This window comes from Pipistrellus hanaki, assembly GCF_964339955.1.
Source record: "Pipistrellus hanaki genome assembly, chromosome: 19".
Taxonomy (NCBI): Eukaryota; Metazoa; Chordata; class Mammalia; order Chiroptera; family Vespertilionidae; genus Pipistrellus; species Pipistrellus hanaki.
Window position 1 is genome coordinate 3,300,701 of NC_140521.1, and position 20,310 is coordinate 3,321,010.

At 55.5% G+C, this 20,310-nt stretch overlaps 1 protein-coding gene and 1 long non-coding RNA gene across 2 annotated transcripts; one reads left to right on the plus strand and one right to left on the minus strand.

Moving 5' to 3' along the window:
• Nucleotides 1-1,654: 1,654 nt before the first annotated feature.
• Nucleotides 1,655-10,451, minus strand: NEFH (neurofilament heavy chain). The gene is made up of 4 exons (XM_084867509.1): nucleotides 9,519-10,451; nucleotides 7,142-7,341; nucleotides 5,871-5,995; nucleotides 1,655-4,043 (listed from the first exon to the last, which is right to left on the minus strand). Exons 1-4 carry the CDS (start codon nucleotides 10,354-10,356, stop codon nucleotides 2,648-2,650), a joined length of 2,559 nt encoding a protein of 852 aa, XP_084723635.1. The 5' UTR covers nucleotides 10,357-10,451; the 3' UTR covers nucleotides 1,655-2,647.
• LOC311613535 lies at nucleotides 10,231-19,654 on the plus strand. Its single transcript, XR_014793468.1, has 3 exons — nucleotides 10,231-10,370; nucleotides 17,288-17,553; nucleotides 17,996-19,654. It is a non-coding gene; the product is annotated as an uncharacterized lncRNA (long non-coding RNA).
• The last annotated feature ends 656 nt before the right edge of the window (nucleotides 19,655-20,310 follow it).

Here is a 20,310-nt window from a genome sequence, read left to right on the forward strand (position 1 = left end):
GGATGGCAGAGCTGTCCCTGTCACCCTCCCGAAGAGAGTTTTTCTTCCTTGGAGGAGAAGGCTGAACAAAAGAATCCTTTGGCCTTAAGGAGAGAGGGTTTTAAAACTAGTGAGAAGCCCGGGACAATCCAGCCCCTTGGAGCTACTTAACTGAACCCTTTGTGGCCTGGTTGGACGGACTAGCAGAAGGGGCGTGGCTTTTCCTCCTCAGCCGGCATTGACCTTGCCTTCCCGGGACACGTCCCAGACTACAGGCCCTTCCTGGTGGTCTCTCAGCCCAGCTTCCTTCCTTTTTAGAGCTGCCATCCATGTTCTCGATTTCGTAGCTTCTAGTCTCTCCATTGTGTTCTTCCCAGCTTGCCCTTTCCTAACTTCACAAATTAATCCAAAAGACCCCTTTTATCCACACCAGCCCAATGAGAACCAACCCCTGGACTTTCCCAAGAATATTGAACAGAGTTCTTTTCCCCCAAGTTGGCTAAACGGGTGGAATGTAAGCCTAAAGCTGGAGACCACATGGAGAGGCCCCGCCTGAGAATTAAGCCTGCACGAAAGCAGCCAAGAGATGGCAAAGTGAGCGGACAGCATCTTGGAGAACGATCATTTGGGATTTCCCCCGGGCCCAGCTATAGCTGAAGCAATGCGAACTTCTTGAACTGCTTGGTTATGTAAAATAATAGAGCTTTTATTATCAATTATGAGGAGCAGTCGTATGTTGCTTAAACTAGTTTAGTTCCGTTTTGACTACTTGCTACAGAAATAATGCTGATAAGCCCAGCTGGTGTGCTTAGTGGTTGAGCATTGAGCCAGGAACCAGGTCATGGTTTGACTCCCGGTCAGGGCACGTGCCAGGCTGTGGGCTTAATCCCAGGTCCAGGGTGTGCAGGAGGCAGCCAATCAATGATTTTTTTCTCATCATTGATGCTTCTAGCTCTCCTCCCCTTCTCTCTGAAATCAATAAATTTTAAAGTGAATGAATGAATGAATGAATGATGTTTTGGTCCCTAGTTCTTTGGTTACAATCTGTCGATCATAATGCACAGAGGTCTTTGCCTCCTCTCCCCGCCCCCTATCTTCAATTCCAGGTCTTAGGCTCTGGTATTTACCTCTGTATTTTTAATCATATGTAATCTCCATATATCAATTTTAAAAAACTTTGAGATAATTTTTAACTTACTGAAAAATTGCAAAGGCAGTACTTATAGGGAGTTCCTGAATACCCTCACTCAGCTCCCTCTAATGTTTACACGTTCATGGTACACTTGTCACATCTAAGATTAATGTTGGTACATTACTGTTAAGTGTACACAGGCCAGTGGCTGCTCACTAGTTTCTCTACTAGTGTTCTGCGACCCAGGACAGCACATTGCATTGAGTCGTCATGTCTCCTCAGTCTCTAGTCTGTGATAACAATTCATAATAGTGTTTAAGGCTATAGGTTACGGCCCTGACTAGTTTTGCTCAGTGGATAGAGCATTAGCCTGTGGACTAAAGGGTCCTGGGTTTGATTCTGGTAAAGGGCATGTGGTTGCAGGAGGTGGCTGGTCGATGTTTCTCTTTATCCCTCTCCCTTCCTCTCTGTAAAAAATGAATAATATATATATATATATATATATATATATATATATATATATATATATATATATATATAAAATTTATTTTTTTAAAGACTATAGGTTACATTATTTGTAATATCCTAAAGTGGTTAAGAACCATCAGGTTAGGGCAGGTAAAGAAGCAACTCCCAGAACAAGGGTTAGTGACAGATCTGAAGTTGGAATCAAGCCTCTGTATAGGGCTCCCAGATGACGCGGATGTAGGTGATCCATAAACCACGCACCGGGCCACCTGTCTGTAAGGTCCTAAACATAAAGCATCCAGCACACTGCCTGGCACGTGGTTCGTGCTCAGGGAAAAATAGGAGGGGGGCTGGTCCCAGAATTTCAAGAGACCCCCGATGCTTGCTCAGTCCTGCATCGCCTTGTGACATCCAAACCGCCCTTGGTTCTGCCCCCTGGCCTGCGACGGGGGAGAATAAGTCACAGCAGCAGCATTTTCATTTCATAAGCACTTGTTTTTATTGCACGGAAGCAATTGAACGTGGTCTCCGGTGGCAAAGTGCGCCCTGGCATGGCTCAGTGCCCGGCCCCACCCACCCCAGCTCTTCCAGGACAGCGAGCCCCGGGCGCGGGCCTGGCCGCTCCTTTGGAAAACAGAAGGCATTTGGGAATAGGTTAAGACATCTCAAGCATAATGTGTTTCTAACTGCTCATTCATTATTGCGGCCACCTGTCCATTGCACATACGGGGAATAAATGCACTTATTTGGAAAGGAGGGGGGAAGTTTTTACAGTCACGTGTTTACGGGTGGCATTCACTCGGCATAGGTCACATTCCGCTACAGAAGCTATCATAGCATAGTGGTCCATCGCCTGGGGAGGGTTTGGGGGGCGGGGGTCCGGGAGGGGAGTGCCCTGCCTTGATAATATTGCTAACAACTTCTTTGGTGAGGGAGAGCCCCGCCATCTAAGCAGAGTTTCTTATATAAAGAAAAGGGAGGGAAAATGAAGATTTATTATGCCGACCCTTGAACTCCCAGGCCCTCCTGAGTTTCTTTGAATGCTCTGGATGTTCCTCTCTCCCTGCTTTACTTCTCCCCCTTGGCGGCCTTCTCCGGGGGCCTGCCGTCCTTCTGGTCTGTGCTGGAGGACTTCTCGGCCTTTTCCGTCTTGGCCTTGCTGGGTGTGGGAGCCTCCTTGCTGGGCTCTTCCTTGGTTTGGGCCTCTGGTTTGGGTTTCTCCTCGGGCTTCTTGGCCTCGGTGGCCTTCTCCTCCTTGGCATCTTTCTTCTCCGGTGCCGCTGACGCCTCTTCCTTCTTTGGCTTTTCTGGCCCCTTCTCTGCGGCTTTGCTGGGTCCTTTGGCCTTGGCGTCATCTGGTTCCTTCTTGTCCGCCTCCGTCTTCTCCTTGGCTTTCGCCTCTTCCTTCTTGGCAGGAGCCTCCTTCTCCGGAGTCGCCGCTTTTTTCTTATCCTCAGCCTCGTCCTTCTTGGCCTCAGCTGCGGGCTCTTTGGGCTTCTCCTGCTTCTCCTCGGGCTTGGGAGCCTCCTTCTTGGGCCCCTCATCTTTCTTGCTGTCCTTCTCCTCGGTTTTCGGTACGGCTGGAGCCTTCTCTTTCTCCGCCTTCTTTGGGGGCTCTCTGACTTTCACCTCCTGGGGTTTCTCTTCTTCCTTCGTGGGGGACTTGGCCTCTTCCTTCTTGGAGACCTCTTTCTCGGGAGCCTTGGCCTCCTCCTTCGTGGGAGATTTGGCCTCCTCCTTGCCAGGACTTTTGGGCTTTACGGGGGATTTGATGTCTGCAGGGGACCGTACTTCCTCCTTCACCGGGGTCTTGGCTCCTGGGGACTTCACATCAAGCGTCTTAGCCTTCTCGGGGGACTTGGCTTCTTCCTTCATCGGAGAGGAGGCCTTTTCCGGGGACTTGACCTCAGATGGCGATTTTGCCTCTTCCTTCACCGGGGTCTTGGCCTTCTCTGGGGACTTGACCTCAGCTGGGGACTTGGCTTCCTCCTTTGCTGGGGACTTAGCCTCTTCCTTCCCTGGGGACTTGGCCTGCTCAGGGGACTTGCCCTCAGCTGGCGATTTTGCCTCTTCTTTCATGGGGGTCTCGGCCTTGGCCGGTGACTTGGCCTCGTCCTTGTCTGGAGACTTGGCCTCCTTCTCTGGGGACGCAGCCTCTTCAGCCGGGGGAGACTCTGTGGCTTCTTCTCCCCCTTCTGCTTCCTCCTCTTCTCCCTGTTCCTCCTCGCCCTCCTCCTCCTCCTTGGCCTCTTTCTCCTCTTCCTCGGTCACTTCTTCGGTCACCTGTATCTCCTCTGTCTGTTCCTCCACGATCACCGTTTCCTTCTCTGACTTCTCCACCACCCTGATCTTCTCCTCGCTTTTGACCTTTATGTGAGTGGCCGTGGAAGGAACCTTAGGGAGTCCCTCTGGGAGGGAGAAGGGGCCAAAGCCAATCCGACACTCTTCACCCTCCAGGAGTTTCCTGCAGAGTGGATAACAGGGCACATTAATTCGAACTCAAAGCAGGTCGGTAACGTGGGGGTCTTCCTGGTTTCCTCTGAAGGTCCAATGACGGGGACTTCGGTAGAGGAAGGAGTGTGAACAAGGGGCCCTTTGAGAATGGAGCAAGTCCCTTAGTAAGTCATCCCAGGAGTCCACACCCAGGGACACTGTTGTTGTTTAATGCAGCAAAAGCTGCGACTTAGGAGATAAAACACCTTCTTTTCCTTGAAAAATTACCCTTAAGACAGAGTGCCTACTTTAACAAAATTTACATTTATTGTACCTCAACTGAAATAAGAGAAAGTAGGGTGCCTGAGAAGACAATTTCGTACTTACAAATTTGGGTTTAAGAGGTCTAAGAATGTTCCTATTTGAATTTCCGGATCTCTTATCACCTTCTATTCTCATCCTTTGAGTTTTAGGGATAGGGTGATGGCAGCAATTTCTACTCTTTTTTTTCTTTTTTCTTTTTTTAAATAAATTCTGTATGCCCCACACTGGGGATCAAGCCCCACCCAGACACATGCCTGACCAGGAATTGAACCTTGATCTTCTGATTCATAGGTTGATGCTTAGCCACTAATCCATGGCAGCCAGGCTGTTTTGAGAATTTTTATAAGTTTATTTGAGCCAAACTGACGACATGCTGGGAGCAAGATTTCAAATGCTCCCCCCATAGGTATTTTTATCATCACTCCTATTTCATTTCCCAGAAAACACCCGCTCAGAGAGCCGAGAAACTGCTGGAGAGACAATTGTCAAGGGCCCTGCACTCAAGTACCTCTTCTCCCTGCAAATAGGCCTCTCGCTGCTGCATTTGGGGAGGGAGTGCGGAGCTTTAACCCTCAGCCACTGTCAGGATGAGCATAAGCCACTCAAGGTCTTTGTCTCAGCCCCTGGCTGGTTTGGCTCAGTGGATAGAGCGTCAGCCTACAGACTGAAGGGTTTCGGGTTTGATTCCAGTCAGGGGCAAAAAACCCCCAACCCCAGTTAGGGCACATGTGGCAGGCAACATATATATATTTATTTTTTATTTTTTATCTCAGAAAGTAGAATGGTAGTTGCCAGGACTGAGAGAATGGAGGAAAGGAGCGTGGGGAGTTATATTTAATGAACAGAGTTTCAGATTGAGATGATGAAAAGTGTTCTGGAGATAAATGGTTGCACAACAATGTAAATGTACTTATACCATGGGACTGTGTATTTAAAAATGGCTAAGTGGCGCCCTAACCAGTTTGGCTCAGTGGATAGAGCGTCAGCCTGTGGACTGAAAGGTCCCAGGTTCGATTCTGGTCAAGGGCATGTACCTTGGTTGTGGGCACATCTCCCATGGGGGGTGTGCAGGAAGCAGCTGATCGATGTTTCTCTCTCATTGATGTCTCTCTATCCCTCTCCCTTCCTCTGTAAAAAATCAATAAAATATATTTAACCCTAGCTGGTTTGGCTCAATGGATAGTGTTGGACTGCGGACTGGAAGGTCTCAGGTTTGATTCCAGTAAAGGGCACATGCGTGGGCTCGATCCCCAGTAGGGGGCGTGCAGGAGGCAGCCGATCAATGATTTTCATCATTGATGTTTCCATCTCTGTCTCCCTCTTCCTTCCTCTCTGAAATCAATTAAAATATATTTTAAATATATTAAAAATAAATAAAAATGGTTAAGTGGCAAATTTTATATTATGTATATTTTACTGCAATAGAAAAAAAAAAGTTCATCTCTGTCTCTAAGACAGGCAGGCTGCCCTCCCTGGGGAGCTTGGAACCCCAGGCTTAGCTCCCTACCACCCTGAAGGCCCCGGCCCGCCTCACCTGTAAGCCGCAATCTCAATATCCAGAGCCATCTTGACATTGAGCAAGTCCTGATACTCGCGGAGCTGGGCTGCCATCTCCCACTTGGTGTTCCTCAGCTCAGCGTCCAGCTGCTGGATCGCGTCCTGAGGGCGACAGGCCACATACCTCTCACGCCCTGCCCACACCTGGCCCTCCGCACCAGAGAGGCCGGGCCGGGCTGTGCGACCCAAAGCAGCCCTGACCCCCCCCAGCTGGAGCCACACCCGCCCTGGCAAAGCCTCGAGGGCCTCCTTTACGGACATGGAAACCACGTGGAGCAAACATTTAACTGTGGCTATAGCCCTGGCCTGGGGAATGGTCTGGAATGGCACACACCAGGCTCCAATAAGGGTTACCACTGGTTAGTAGAACGGTGGTTGAATGTTCGCAGATCTCTTAAGCTTAGAAAATGCTGTAGGGACAGAGCCTTGTCTGCTCTGGCCCCCTGTTGGCTCTCCCATTCTCCAAGTGTCCATCACACAGTCAAGGGCTCAGGAGATGATACACAGAAGCACAGACTAGGAGTGGAAGCTCCTTCCTTGTCCCCAGACCCACGTAACCAGTGCTGAAAAGCAACCATTATGGCTGTCGTTTATTACCTCCTTTTTATTGTCTCGGTTTTCTAAATTTTCTATCATCACCACATATTATCTGCATAAGTGCTTTAAAAGTGCCGGGGGGCCGAAACCGGTTTGGTTCAGTGGATAGAGCGTCGGCCTGCAGACTGAAAGGTCCTGGAATGCAGGCTCAATCTTGGGGGGGGGGGAGGGCATGTAGCCTACCGATATTTCTCTCTCTGTAGCCATTCTTTTTTTTTTTTTTTTTAAATATATTTTATTGATTTTTGTACAGAGAGGAATGGAGAGAGATAGTCAGAAACATCGATGAGAGAGAGTCATCGATCAGCTGCCTCCTGCACACCCCCTACTGGGGATGTGCCCGCAACCAAGGTACATGCCCTTGACCAGAATCGAACCCGGGACCTTTCAGTCCCCAAGCCGACGCTCTAGCCATTGAGCCAAACCAATCCTGGCTCTTTTTTTTTTTTTTCATTGAAGGAGTTGGAGAGGCAGATAAATTTCCTGGAGTCACATACCTAGAAAGACCTACTGGTATATCTGGTATGCCTGACCCCAAGGCCCATGTCCTCCAACACTACAACCCTGTTCAGAGGACAGTGACTTGTCCAAGGTCAAGGTCGCCCAGCCCCGTGAGTGAGACAGTCTGGCTGTCTACCCCCACCTGCCCACCTGGTAGGAGGCGAGGTCGGCTTGGTGCCGGTCCTCCAGCTCACAGCGCTGCCTCTCCAGCGAGTCCTTGGTGCCTTTGAGGGCCTCCAGCTCGGTGGTCCTGGCCTGCAGCTGGCGCCGGTACTCACTGATCTCCTCCTGTGCCGAGCGCATGGCGTCCGTGTTCACCTTGGCCGCCTCGGACAGCCGGTCCAGCCTCACTGGGGGGGGGGGGGGGGACAGCGTGGAGTGAGACACACCGGGAAATGTGTTCCGCTGCCCGGCTCCAGAGGGGGGCACACACAGGTTGAGGACCTACTGGGTGCTGAGTGCAGTCCTGGATGCTTAACTCATCCTATCGTGCATGATAGGCAAAGACTACTGCCCAAGGCTACCCAGCTGGTGAGTGGCAGAGCTGGGACTCAAGTTTAGTGTCTACACGGCCCCAGATATGAGACTGTCTCCTCGACTCAGAATCCAGAAACCCTCCAGGGCAGGGGAAAGAGGAAACCCCCATTTCCGGTCCTAATGCCTGGCTTAGCTCCCCAGCAAGGGCTGGCAGTGCTGGGGGTTCCGACGTGAAACCTGGCTTCACTCTGAACTTGGGGCCGGCTCCGAGTTTAACCCTGAACTTATGCGGAATAAGCGCATGAGTCTTTGATCTCTGAAGACAGAGGGTGCCGTGAGCCACCATGTAGCCACAGCCCCTTCCTTGCAGGTTTCTGCTGTGCAGAGCCCAAGGTCACTGCAGCGCCCGGGGCCTGTGTGCCAGCTCCTCTGCCCCTTCCTCCACCTGGCTGCACCAGAGCCCCCTGAGCCCAGGGCAGCCACACCTGGCCCCCCCACCCCGCAAGCAAAGGGCTGCTGGTTCCCAGGCCTTCCGGGGCCGGCCGGGATCTAGAGACTGAGTCTCCTTCTCCTGAAAATGAGCATTCTGAATCTTGAGATAGACACACCCAGGGCCTGCGTTGGGAGTGTGGGAGGAAGAAGGGAGGCCAGCTGGATGGGCCAGAAGCCGAGGCTGGTTTGCTGGTTTGAAGGGCAAAGCCGGAGAGAACAGCGGGGTTTGCTCCGGGAGGAGCCTTGCCGCAGAGAAGTGGAAAAAACCGAAACAAAAAAAACGGGAAAAGCGTGCATCCACGCTCCAGCTTTCCCCGCTTCCCCTGTGACGCTGGCAAAGCGTTAGGAACCATCCTGATGGGTGAGGGTTCTTACCCACAGTGATCACAGACCTGCTTGGAAATCATTGAAACCCCTGCATCTCCCCAAGAACAATGCGTCAAGTTTTACATTGGGGAGCGGGGGTGGTGTAAGGATGAATCAGGGAGCTTCCCAGGGTAATAACCCAGGTGGTCCACCCCCATCTTCCAACCCAAATAAAATAGAAATGAAAACCAAATAAGATAGAAATGAAAACCAAATAAGATAGAAATGAAAAGCAGCAACGGCCAAGGTCACCCTGCAGCTGCTGGAAGCAGCTTCAGAGCTGCTGCTGCAGCTGCAATCCCGCTGACTCAGGGCAGCCCGGAGTTGGGGGAGGGCTTCGGATTTGAGAGGCTCCCAGTTTCGCAGGCGGGGAGGAGAGGGGACATTGTAGGGTTCACCGGCCACCCCACCTCGGTCTCAGGGGCCAATTGTTTGTAGTGATGGTCCCCCCCTTCCCCGAGAAAGGATGTGAGAGTGCCCCACTTCTCCCGCAGTGAGTGAGGAGGGGCCTGATGGGGATCGGAAGAATGGAGTCCGACTCCTGCAGTGTCCAGAAAAGGTGGGCTGGCAGCAGGGCAGAGAAGGCAAGTTACTTTGAGGGCAAAGAGTCCCCAGCGCTGGTGCTTCAGAGCTATGGGGGGAACCTGAGGTGCAGGGGCCTCGGAGGGGACTTACCTAACTATAGGGGAGTGAGGGGGAGACCAGGAGGGCCGGCCCCACAGTTAAAGGACAAGCATACGGCCCCTGGGGGGGGGGGGGCAGCCAAAGGTGAGGTCCTACTTGACGGGGTTTGGAGACATCCCACCTGGGACTCAGAGGGAAGCCGTTCTTGCACTAAAGGGTTATGTCCTTCGCCTGGGGAAGCTGGGCCATGTACTCTCTACACTCAGCAGTGTTTCCCAAAGTGTGGTACGCGTCCCCCCAGGGGTGCGGGAAGAGTTTGGTGGGGATTTGCACTGCACCGTGCATGGCTGCGCCTAATTCTACGTTCTCAGGAGTACGAGGGGCACTCAGCGCTAGGAAAATTATAGAAGGGGTGCACATAGGCCAAAAGTTTGGGAAACGCTGCAGTCTACAGCGTCCCCGGGGTAGCAAGCCTCCCACCCCGCCCCTCGCCCCTCGCCGCCTGACCAGCAGGGGGAGCCCCTTCCCCCACCCGATCCCCTCCGCGCGGGCGCGCGCGCTTTCGCACCTCGGAACCACTCCTCGGACTGCAGCGTGCTCTGCACCGCGTGGCCCTCGAGCTGCGCGCGGATCTCGCGCAGCGCGGACGTCACGTCGCACTTGAGGGCGTCGCGCGCGTCGGCCTGCGCCTGGGCCTGCGCGGCGCCCCAGCCCTGGAGCTGGCCCAGCAGCTCGGCCACGTCCTCGCGGTGGCGGCGCCGCAGGTGGCCGCACTCCTCCTGCAGCGCCTGCGCCTTCTTCTGCAGCTCGGCGCGCGCCGCCGCGGCCTCCTGCGCGAAGCGGAGCAGCGCGCGCGCCGCCGCCTCGGCCTCCTCGCGCTGCCGGGCCTCGTCGTCCAGGCGCTGGCGCGCGTGCGCGATGTCGGCCAACAGGTGCTCCTGCTCCAGGCGCAGCTGGCCGCGCGCCGCGCCCAGGCGCAGCACGGCGCCGCGCATCTCGCGCACCTCGCGCTCGTACAGCTCGCCCATGGCCGCGCGGCCCGCCTGCTGCTGCCGCAGCGCCGCCGCCTCGCCCTCCAGGCTGCGGTGGTGCGCCTCCAGCTGCCGCACCTTGTCGATGTAGCCCGCGAAGCGGTCGTTGAGCACCTGCAGCTGCTCCTTCTCGCTGCTGCTGCGCCCCGCCGCCCCCGCCGCCATCGCGCCGCCCTCCGGCCCGTTGCTCAGCGTGTCCAGCGAGGCGGACGCGGCGGAGCTCACGGACGCCGAACGCGCCCACGAGTGGAAGCCGCTGGACGAGCCGGCGGCCGAGCGCGCGCCCTTCCGGCCCAGCGCGAAGTGCAGGCCGCCGCCGCCGGGCAGCGGCGCGAACGGGGCGCCCAGCAGCGCGTCGGCGCCGCCGAAGCTCATGGCGGCGGGAGCAGGTCGGGCGGCGGGAGCGGGCGGGCGGGCGGGCGGGCGGGCGCCGGGGCCGGGACGGGGCGGGCGGGCGGCACTGCGGCAGCTCCGGGACGGCCGCCCTTTTATAGCAGCGGGGCGAGTCCACCCCGTCCCCTCCCGGCACTGGGGGGGGGGGGGATGCGGGGGAGGAGGGCCCCGCCCGCCGCCTCCCCTGCTGCCCCGGGGCGCCGGCTCCGCCGCAGTGAGGGGCGGGGCGGGGAGACGGGGAGTGCAGGGGGAGTGAACACACGGAGGAGTCAGAGCCCCCCCAAAGCCCGGACGAGGTCAGGTCAGGGGGTAGAGGATCCCCAGAGAGGACCGGCGGCGGGGACCCCCCGGGTGCGAATCGGAAGACCCCGCGGCTGCTGGTTTCCGAATCCCAAAAGGGACCGGGATGCGGAGAGGACGGAGAGGACGGGCCGGGAGAGTGGCTGGGAACGGGGGCCGGGCGCCTTGAGGTGGAGACGGAACACTGCATAGTCAGTAGGGCGAGGGGGCTGCTGCGTGAAACGGGGGTCCCGAAGTTTTCCTAATCGTTAGGATAAGGGGTGCAGAGTGTCTGCAGCCACCGGGAAGAGGGGGAGGGAGCGAGGCAGCCCTGGATGGAGGCGGGGCGGACACCCCGGAGGACAGAAAAAAGAGGGCCTCTGAGTGGAGTTCCAGGGTGGCCCCAAGAAGCTAAGGGGCCCCCAAGAAGCTCGGCAGCCCCCCCGGAAGAGGGGAGGGGAGCCTGGAGTTGAGGGGAGCCTGGGGCGACCGGAGTGAAGCCCAGAGGAGGGGCCCAGTGGTCTGGGAGGGACGGAAGGCGGGAGACCCCACAGCTGGCCCCGGGGAGAAGGACCCTCGTGAAAGGGGCAGAGGGTCTCCTGCACAGACACCACCGGAGGGACCCGGCTGCTGCGGGTGAGGCTCCGGGGTGGGGGTGCCGCTGGGGACAGGGCCTGCCGGTGGGAGAGCTGGTGCCCGCCCGGAGGGGTGCCGGAGGGGATGGGGGGTGGCAGGTGAGCTGGTGGCCACTCAGGGCCAGGCTCTTCCTCCCCCGGTGGTGGTCCCTCCGCAGTCTGCTGGCCAGATGACCTTGGACACGTTGTATCTCTTCGCCCCGCCCCACCACCCACCTCAGGCTGCACCTTAAGTCCCCTAGCTCGCTCCCCGAGCAGCTTTAGCTTGGGGGGTACTGGGGGGCTCTGGCTGGATTAGGGGAGCCGAACCCGTGTGCTGCCCCCCCACTGCTGCTGTCCCATCTTCCTAGCTCCCCCCTTTCCTCCTCCTCACCTTCAACTCCGCCTCTCTCCCTCCCCCCACCCCCACTGCAGATTAAGTGGGTGCCCCGTGGGCATCCCTCCTCGGCCCAGGGAAGCGGTGGGGTACACTGCCTGTCAGCTACCAACGTCCCTCACCCCATAAGCCCCATTGGAGGGTCAGATATAAAAGGGGTCCTTGACCTTGGGGGCGGGGGAGGGTGCCTGGGACGGCCGGTGTGGTTTAACTTTTCCTGCTTTGGGCTGGTGCCCATCCAGTGCCTTAGGAGTCCGGGCAGCACTGCAGGGGGTGGCGCTTCAGCACCGGGGACAGCGCCCGCTCCTGCCCCGGGAGGAAGGGGTTAACCTCCGCGGTGCCAGGAGGGGAAGGAGGTCGGCAGATCCGCTGTGCCCGACCTTTGGGCTGTGCGGATGGGGACCTGGGGGGGAGAGGGTGGGTGGATGGCCTGGCAGGGTCCCCAAGGGAGCCGAGGACCCAGCCCCTTGACTTTCTGGTGGAAGTTCCGGTCCCGTCCCCGGTTTTCTGTTAAGTTCTCTTAACACACACACAGCTGGGCTGTCCTGCCCCCCTACCCTGGGAGCTGATGCTGGGAACGGGTCCCCTAGAGTCCGTGTGTGTAGACTCCGCTCCCAGATCTGAGCCCCCCTTAGCCAGTCACCTCAAACCCCCCCCCCCCCCCCCCCCCCGCCTTCCCAATACACACTGGTCTTCCTTCTGCGGGATCCCGAGATGGGGACCAACGGACCCTCAGAAAAGTCCTCTGCCAGCTCCTTCCTCTGTGCTTTCCGCCTTAGGCTCAGCCCCCTTCCACTCCCCCCTTCCAGCAGACCCTGAGCAACGCGGAAGGCATGCTGCTGTCCCCTTAACCACGTTTCACCGGAAGGGAGTGCGCTGGGGGGAGGCGGAGGCGGAGGGAGTCTCTGGTTTTGCTGGAGAAGCAGACACAGATAAGCATTCCCCCCTCGGTGAAGACCAGGCTGGCTCTGGTTTGCCGGGCACAGGGGCTGGTGTGCAGTTGGTGCCGGGAGGATGGGGACTTCTGAGAAAGGCACTTTGTGTGTGTGCGTGCGTGCGTGCGTGTGTGTGTATATGTGTGTGTGTATGCGTGTGTGCATGTGTGTGTGTGTGCGTGCGTGCGTGCCTGCCTGCGTGTGTATGTGGAGGGCTGATGCAGGATCCCCTTGCTGTCACATGGCTCCCCATTGACTTGTCCTCCTGCTTGTAATTTTACCGCTGGAGCCTTGCTCCCCGGGTCTTTTCAGTGGTGGCACAATACGGAGACATCCTCGGGGTGTGGGAGGGCTGACAGGCAGCTGACCGCAGAGGGGAGCGATGGGAGGGGCCGGGTGAAAGAGAGGAGGGGGCCAAGGTGGGTTCTGTCAAGGCCAGGGGCCACAACCATGGGATGACAGCTGCCTGTGGAGTCCAAGCAGGTCACTCCCCTCCAGGCTGCCTTTCTGGCCTCCCGGACTCCCCGGTCAGTGGATTCCTCCCTCCGGGTCCCCCCGTGGCTGATCCCCCACATCACACTCAGCGCTCCGTGTTGTCATCAGGGGAATCCATTCTGTCCGTTCTCCTGCCACACGTGTGGTCTGGAGGGAAGCGCACACGATTCCGCCCTGATTCCCGAGGCCCCGAATCACTGAATCACTTCCACCCGCCTCCCCTCCGTTCCTACCACGTGGAAGCGAGCAGAACCACAGGTTCATTCTTACCCACCACGCGTTTCCTGAGCGTGTGCCTGGGGTAGGGAACGGAAGTTACAGAACTCTATACACCTCGAAACTTTGATTCCTGGGACCAGAATGCTCAGGTCCTTCCCAAATTCCAGCCCAGCGTTTCCCAAGGCACCTACTTCCAGATGATACGTGTTCGCCCAAAAAGGAGAGAGAAAAAGAGGGCGTTTTGTGGCTAAATAGGGCCCTGGGAGTCTGGACGAGGTCATGAGCACAGGAGACGAGCACAGGGGATGAACAGAGATGAGTGGAAGGTGCCGGCTTCTCCAAACTTGTTTGGCCACAGGAGTTCCTCCTCCCCCTCCTCCTCCTCCTCCTCCTCCTTCTCCTCCTCCTCTTCCTCCTCCTTCTCCTCCTCTTCTTCTTTTTCTTCTAATACTTTTTTAAAAAATATATTTTATTGATTTTTTACAGAGAGGAAGAGAGAGGGATAGAGAGCTAGAAACATCGGTGAGAGAGATACATCGACCAGCTGCCTCCTGCACACCCCCCACTGGGGATGTGCCTGCAACCAAGGTACATGCCCCTGACCGGAATCGAACCTGGGACCTTTTAATCCGCAGCCGACGCTCTATCCACTGAGCCAAACGGGTTTCGGCCTTTTTTTTTTAATTTCAGAGAGGAGTAAGGCTCCATAGCTCAGGGGTTAGAGCACTGGTAATTTCAGAGAGGAAGGGAGAGGGAGGGAGAGAGAGACAAACATCCATGATGAGAGAGAATCCTCAAGCAGCTGCCTCCAGGTGCCCTGACTTGGAATCGAACCGGTGACATTGAACCGGCGACCTCTTGGTTCCTGGGTCCATGCTCAATTGCTGAGCGGCACCTTGGCCTGGCCTGAAGGCTCTTCGCACCCCCACGTGTCTCCCCGAGAGGCCCAGGCTGCAGGACCCACTCAGCATGGAGCCTCAGGCCCGCTGCCCCTGGGCATGCTCTCACTGCGGCTGGAGCCGGGCCCTCTGAGCCCAACTCAGCACCTCCTCCCAGGCTCCTCCCTCTGCAGAGCCACGGGAGCCAGGGACTCAGCCAGGCTGGCAGCAGCCTCTGCAGCCTCCTGCTGCCCCACCCGCTCCCCGCTCCCAGGAAAGACGCTCCATGGGGAAGCACAATGGCGGGGTCCGCCCCCCCATGGGGGACCAGGACAGCGGGGGACAGGTGCACAGGTTTGAAGAGGGGGGAGGGGATTCACAGGAAGCGGGTGGGTTATCAGACAGGGTATCAGGTGTCTGTCAGTAGTCCTGAGCCGGTTTCCTCTGTGGAAAGGGAGCCATCTTCCCTCTTCCATTAACCCCGTGGTGTGGTGGGGGGATACAGGAGAGTATATGCCGCCTGCAACGTGAAAGTCCCCGGCAGGCAGCCCATAGGCTGAGGGGGCCTGCAGCCCAGCTCCGGTCAGCCCCTCAAGGGTATTAAAAGGATGTCATTTAGAAGTGGGTAGTAGCCTGGCCGGTTTTGCTCAATGGTTAGAGCATCAGCCAGCAGACTGAGGGGTCCCAGGTTCGATTCCGGTCAAGGGCATGTCCCTTAGTTGTGGGCACATCCCCGGGGGGGGGCGGTGTGCAGGAGGCAGCTGGTCCATGTTTCTAACTTTCTATCCCTTTCCCTTCCTCTCTGTAAAAAATCAAAATATATTTTTTTAAAAAGAAGAAGAAGTTGGTAGTGGTCATGGTTGCACAACATTTCAATAAAATATATTTAAAAAAAAAAAAAAAAAGCCAAAACAGGTTTGGCTCAGTGGATAGAGCCTCGGCCTGCGGAATGAAAGGTCCCAGGTTCGATTCCAGGCAGGGGCATGTACCTTGCTTGGTTGCGGGTGCGTCCCCAGCAGGGAGTGTGTAGGAGGCAGCTGATCGATGATTATCTCCCATCGATGTTTCTAACTCTCTATCCCTCTCTCTTCCTCTCTGTAAAAAATCAATAAAACATATTTTAAAATATATATTTTTTTAAAAGAAAGAAAGAAAACGGTGCTTAGGCCAGGAGTCTGGCCTCCCTGGAAGCAGAACACACGGACTCGGAGTCAGTCAGGCTGGGGGCAGATCCTGACTGCAGCTCCGTGACCTCAGACAGGCCCCCCACTCTCCTTCGGAGCAGGTGCCCGTGGCACAGGGTCTGAGGAGCACCTGAGGGGCCCACGCCGCGCCTGGGAGTGCAGTTGTTATGGTAACCAGGCTGACCCTCCCTGGCCGCCTGCCCTCTGGCCCCCAGGATCACAGAACTCCCCACGGTCCCTCCTCTGCTCTCCCGCTCCCTCCGGCCACACCGCCCGCGGGAACGCGTCCTCTGCGGGATGCGCAGGAAGAGTCTCCTTTTCTGATGAAGCAGCAATGAGGTGATGTCTGGGTTTTTTATATCCCCGCTGCGGAGCCGTGCCAGACACAGAGTCCGGGCTGATTCTCTTAGCTCCCTCTGTCCTTCGGGTTCTTGGCCCGGGATCCCGCTGGAGGCCCAGCCGCTGGGAAGAAGCTGGCCGGGCCAGTGAGAGCGGTTCCAGGACCTCGAACTTCCCCTGGGGACACAGGCAGGGTCCTGGAGAACCTGCCTCATCCCAGAGAATTTAAACAATCCTAACTGGTGTGGCTCCATGGGGAGAGCCTCGGCCTGAGGACTAAAGGGTCCCGGGTTCGATTCCGGTCAAGGGCATGTCACTTAGTTGTGGGCACATCCCCAGTAGGGGGTGTACAGGAGGCAGCTGATCGATGTTTCTCATTGCTGTTTCTGGTTTTCTCTCTCTTCTTCTCTGTAAAAAATCAATAACATATATATATATTTTAAAAAAGAGTCTTTAAACAAAAAAAAAATTCTTGTCACTATTTTCTTTGTCTTCTTTTCGAGGAAAAGGATGCTTTGAGGTGTAGGAATTAGCACTAACCCATGTTGGAGGGTAAACGGAGGCTGACATAGGTCACTCACCTTGTCCTTAGGGATCAGTTATGTCAAGTCATGGCCTTAATCCTGTTAACTCACTGGGGTGTGTGTGTGTGTGTGTGTGTGTGTGTGTGTGTTACCCTCACCGGAGGATTCTTTTTTTTTTTTTTTTTTTTTTCCCCTTAGAGAAAGTGGAAGGGGAGGGGGGGAGACGGAGAGAAACATCGATGTGAGAGATACAATCAATTGGTTGCCTCCCGCATGTGCCCCCCATCAGGGCCGGGAGTCAAGCCTGCAACCGAGGTACGTGCCCTCGATTGGAATCAAACTGGGACCCTTTAAATCCGAGGGCCAGCACTCTCTCCACTGAGCCAAACCAGCTGGGGCAATCATTGTTGACTGCACTGCGGAAGCCTGGGGCCTCATTACCATTCGGATCAATGGTCTGGAGACAGTGGTTGATGATAATGTTATGGGATCATATTTTAAAGGGAGAGAAAATGGCACACACTTGTTAAAAAACAACAACATCTAGTCACAAAAATGTCTGAGGCACACAGGGGTACCCCTGAAACCCCACTCCATAGAAACAAGCTCTAGGACCATTTAGTACATAGATCTCTCCCATTTTTTAAAAGAATATATTTTGTTGATTTTTTTACAGAGAGGAAGAGAGAGGGATAGAGAATCAGAAACATCGATCAGCTGCCTCCTGCACACCCCCCACTGGGGATGTGGCCCTTGACCGGAATCGAACCTGGGACCCTTCAGTCTGCAGGCCGATGCTCTATCCACTGAGCCACACCAGCCAGGGCTCTCCCGGTGTTCATATATATATATTTACAGGTAAATGCTAACATTTACGTGTTAATAAGATTTCACTCCACATTCCATTCTGCAGCTTGCTCTTTGCTCCTGAAATGCAAAGATTTCTGCTGGGGGAAGCAGCGGGTAACGTTTTGTGCAAAATCGCGTCGGGTTGGGAGTGTGCTGAGGGATAGCGACGAAGATGGTGACCCCAGCCCCTTGTTTTCCAGGTGGAGAGTGTGAGGCCGCGAAGGGAGGGGCCAGGCGAGCGGGAGCCCCGCCCCTCGGACGGCCTTGAAGGATGAGGGCACGGAACGCTGCTGCAATCGCCAAGCGCTGGGCATCCTGCCGGGACCGGAGAGGAGCTGCACCCGCAGGCCAGGCGGAGGGCGAGGGAGTCGGCCCTGCGCACGCTGCCCGGAGGGCCTCTGCAGCTCCTGCGGGGAGAAGATTTACCGCCACCCACACGGGAGCTCGGGGAGGCTGCAGAGAAAAGGTCTGAGGCAGCGTGTGGGGAGAATTGCCCAGGGCCCTGGCCCGGCAGTAGGCTGGCTCCTGGGTGGGCCTGCCTCCTCCAGGCTCAGAAAGCCCTCCCAGGGGCAGGCTTCAAGCATGCGGGTGGGCAGGCATCAGAGGATGCCCTTGGGATCAGGCCCCCCAGGGTCCCCTGGTGCTCGGACCCAGACCCTGGACGAGAGATGGGCATAGACCCTGTCCAGGCTCAGCCTAGCCAGTTTGGCTAGTGGATAGAGCATTGGCCTTGGACCCAAGGGTCCCAAGTTCGAGTGTGTCAAGGGCATGTACCTCAGTTGCAACCTCGGTTGCAGGCTCCTCCCTGGCCCGGGCCCTGGTCGAGGCTTGTGCGGGGGGCAACCAGTTGATGTGTTTCTCTCACATCGATATTTCTCTCTGTCCTGCCCTCTCTCTTCCACTCTAAGAATCAATGCAGTGCCCTAACCAGTTTGGCTCAGTGGATGGAGCATCAGCCTGCGGACTTAAGGGTCCCGGGTTCGATTCCGGTCAAGGGCATGTGCCTTGGTTGTGGGCACATCCCCAGTGGGGGGTGTGCAGGAGGCAGCTGATCGATGTTTCTCATGGATGTTTCTCTCTCATCGATGTTTCTAATTCTCTATCCCGCTCCCTTCCTCTCTGTAAAAAAAATCAATAAAATATATATTTTTTAAAAAATAATGCATTTAGTCTGGAGCAGTGGCTGATGTCTGCCGTGCGCTGTGACATGCTTTGGCCCTTGTGGCAGCCCTGCGGAGGGGGCATCAGAGGAAAGAGGCATCACAGAGAGGGCAAGCGTCTGGCTCAGGGCCACACAGCTGGAAACGACAGAACCTGGGTTCAAGCCCAGGATTCTGTGACTCTGGGCTGGGCTCTCCCCACCAGCTGTGCCAACTCCCTCCCAGCTCAGCCCTTTTCCAGCTGAATGGGAACGGCAACCTCACCTACGAAATGAGGATGGCAGCTGTACCTACCCCAGAGGGATAGCGTGCGGAGTAAGGGAGACAATCCGATGAAATGATATTTGTGTGGAGTCTGTCACGTGATGAGTTTTTGTCAAATGGCACTGCCACCGTTGCCACGCCATCACCGCCATTATTGCCTGTAGGCAGCAGAGCGAGGCGGGATTGAGCAGAATTTTGTTCCCGGTAAGACCAGGAATGGATAAACGGGAGTATTGGCAGGAGGGGGAGTGGGGGGCAGAGGAGGGGTCCCGGGCAGTCTGTAGGCCCCTCTGCCCTGGGGGCTGTGCCAGACCTGCCCGGGGTGGGAAGGGTTTGGATCTGTCCACCCTCCGCAGATGGGGAGCTGGCCTTGTTAGTGAGGCTGTCGGCAAAGTCACCTCCTGCCTCCTCCCGAAAAGGATCCGAGGCATCTTTTATTTTATTTGTAACGTATTTTTATTGATTTCAGAGAGGAAGGGAGAGGGAGGAAAGGATAGAAACATCCACGAGGAGAGAGAATCACTGATTGGCTGGCTGCCTCCTGCGTGCACCACACTGGGGATCAGAGCCTGCATGTGCCCTGACCGGGAATCGAACCGTGACCTCCTGGTTCATACGTCGAAGCTCAACCATTGAGCCACGCTGGCCGGGCTGAGGCAGCTTTTAGGAGTTTGTAGCGTAAAAATAGCAAGCAGAGATGGGAGGAGAGAAAATCGAAATCATATAAGAATCCCATAGAAAGATTAGGACTCAGAAAGGAAGGGGAGGATGGCAGTTTATGTCACCCGCGCGCCCTCTAGTGGCCTCGACGGAAAGAATACTTAGGTCCGCACGTGTGTGTGATGCAGCTGCGCGGAGGGGGAGAAGGACAGGCTTGAGATGCTGTGTGTCCCAAAGAGGAAGGGACTTGCTGAGGGTCGTAGGGTGCCAGGAGCAGGTCCTGGGGCGTTTCATGACGTCACAACTCCTCCCACCCTTCTTCTGATTGGATGAAGCCTCCTGGGGGCAGGCAAGGGTCCCGGGAGGGAAAGCATGTCTTGCCGAATATAATCAGTCTCTTTCCATGTTACATTCCCAGTGAAATGTTCTCTTCCCGGGAGGCTGATGGTGTTTGCCAACATTTGTCATTAAAGAAGGGTAGTTGTTCCAGACAGCTGTGCCTCGCACGGGGAACAGAGCACACACTGAGAGAATCATTTTGTTTCCTGCCTACTTCAGAAAAGGATTTTAAAGTGGGATAAGGCCTGGTAAATTTAGTTAACGGTATTGTACCAACGCTGATTTCCCGGTTTTGATTTATGCTACTAACACATAAAAGGTCACCATCGAGGGAAGCTGGGTGAAGGGTTCATGGGACTCTATGTATTATTTTTGCAATTTCTTGTAGGTCTATATTTAAAAATAAAAACTGTCTAAAAGAACTTAAGGCTGATTAAACATATAAAATGATATTAAAGATTAAAACGATATCTAGATTAGATGGGGCGTACAGACTTGGCTGTTCAAGCTTATTTCTTTAGTTTTATAATATTAAAGGATCGATAACCTAAGGGTAGAAGAACTGCAGGAGGGGGCTGTTTTTGAGAACAGAGATGTCATCCCTACAGTGGAATACCATACAGGCCTAGGAAAGCACCACATACAAATGCACTGATTGTTTGGGGAAAGCTTTTACCGATATTTTAGTGAGTTAAAAATATCAAATGACATATCAGGTTTGGAAGAAATTCACCAAAACGTTAAAAGTGAATGTCTCAGAGCAAATGAACTACAGATGTTTTTACAAATCTTCTCTCTCT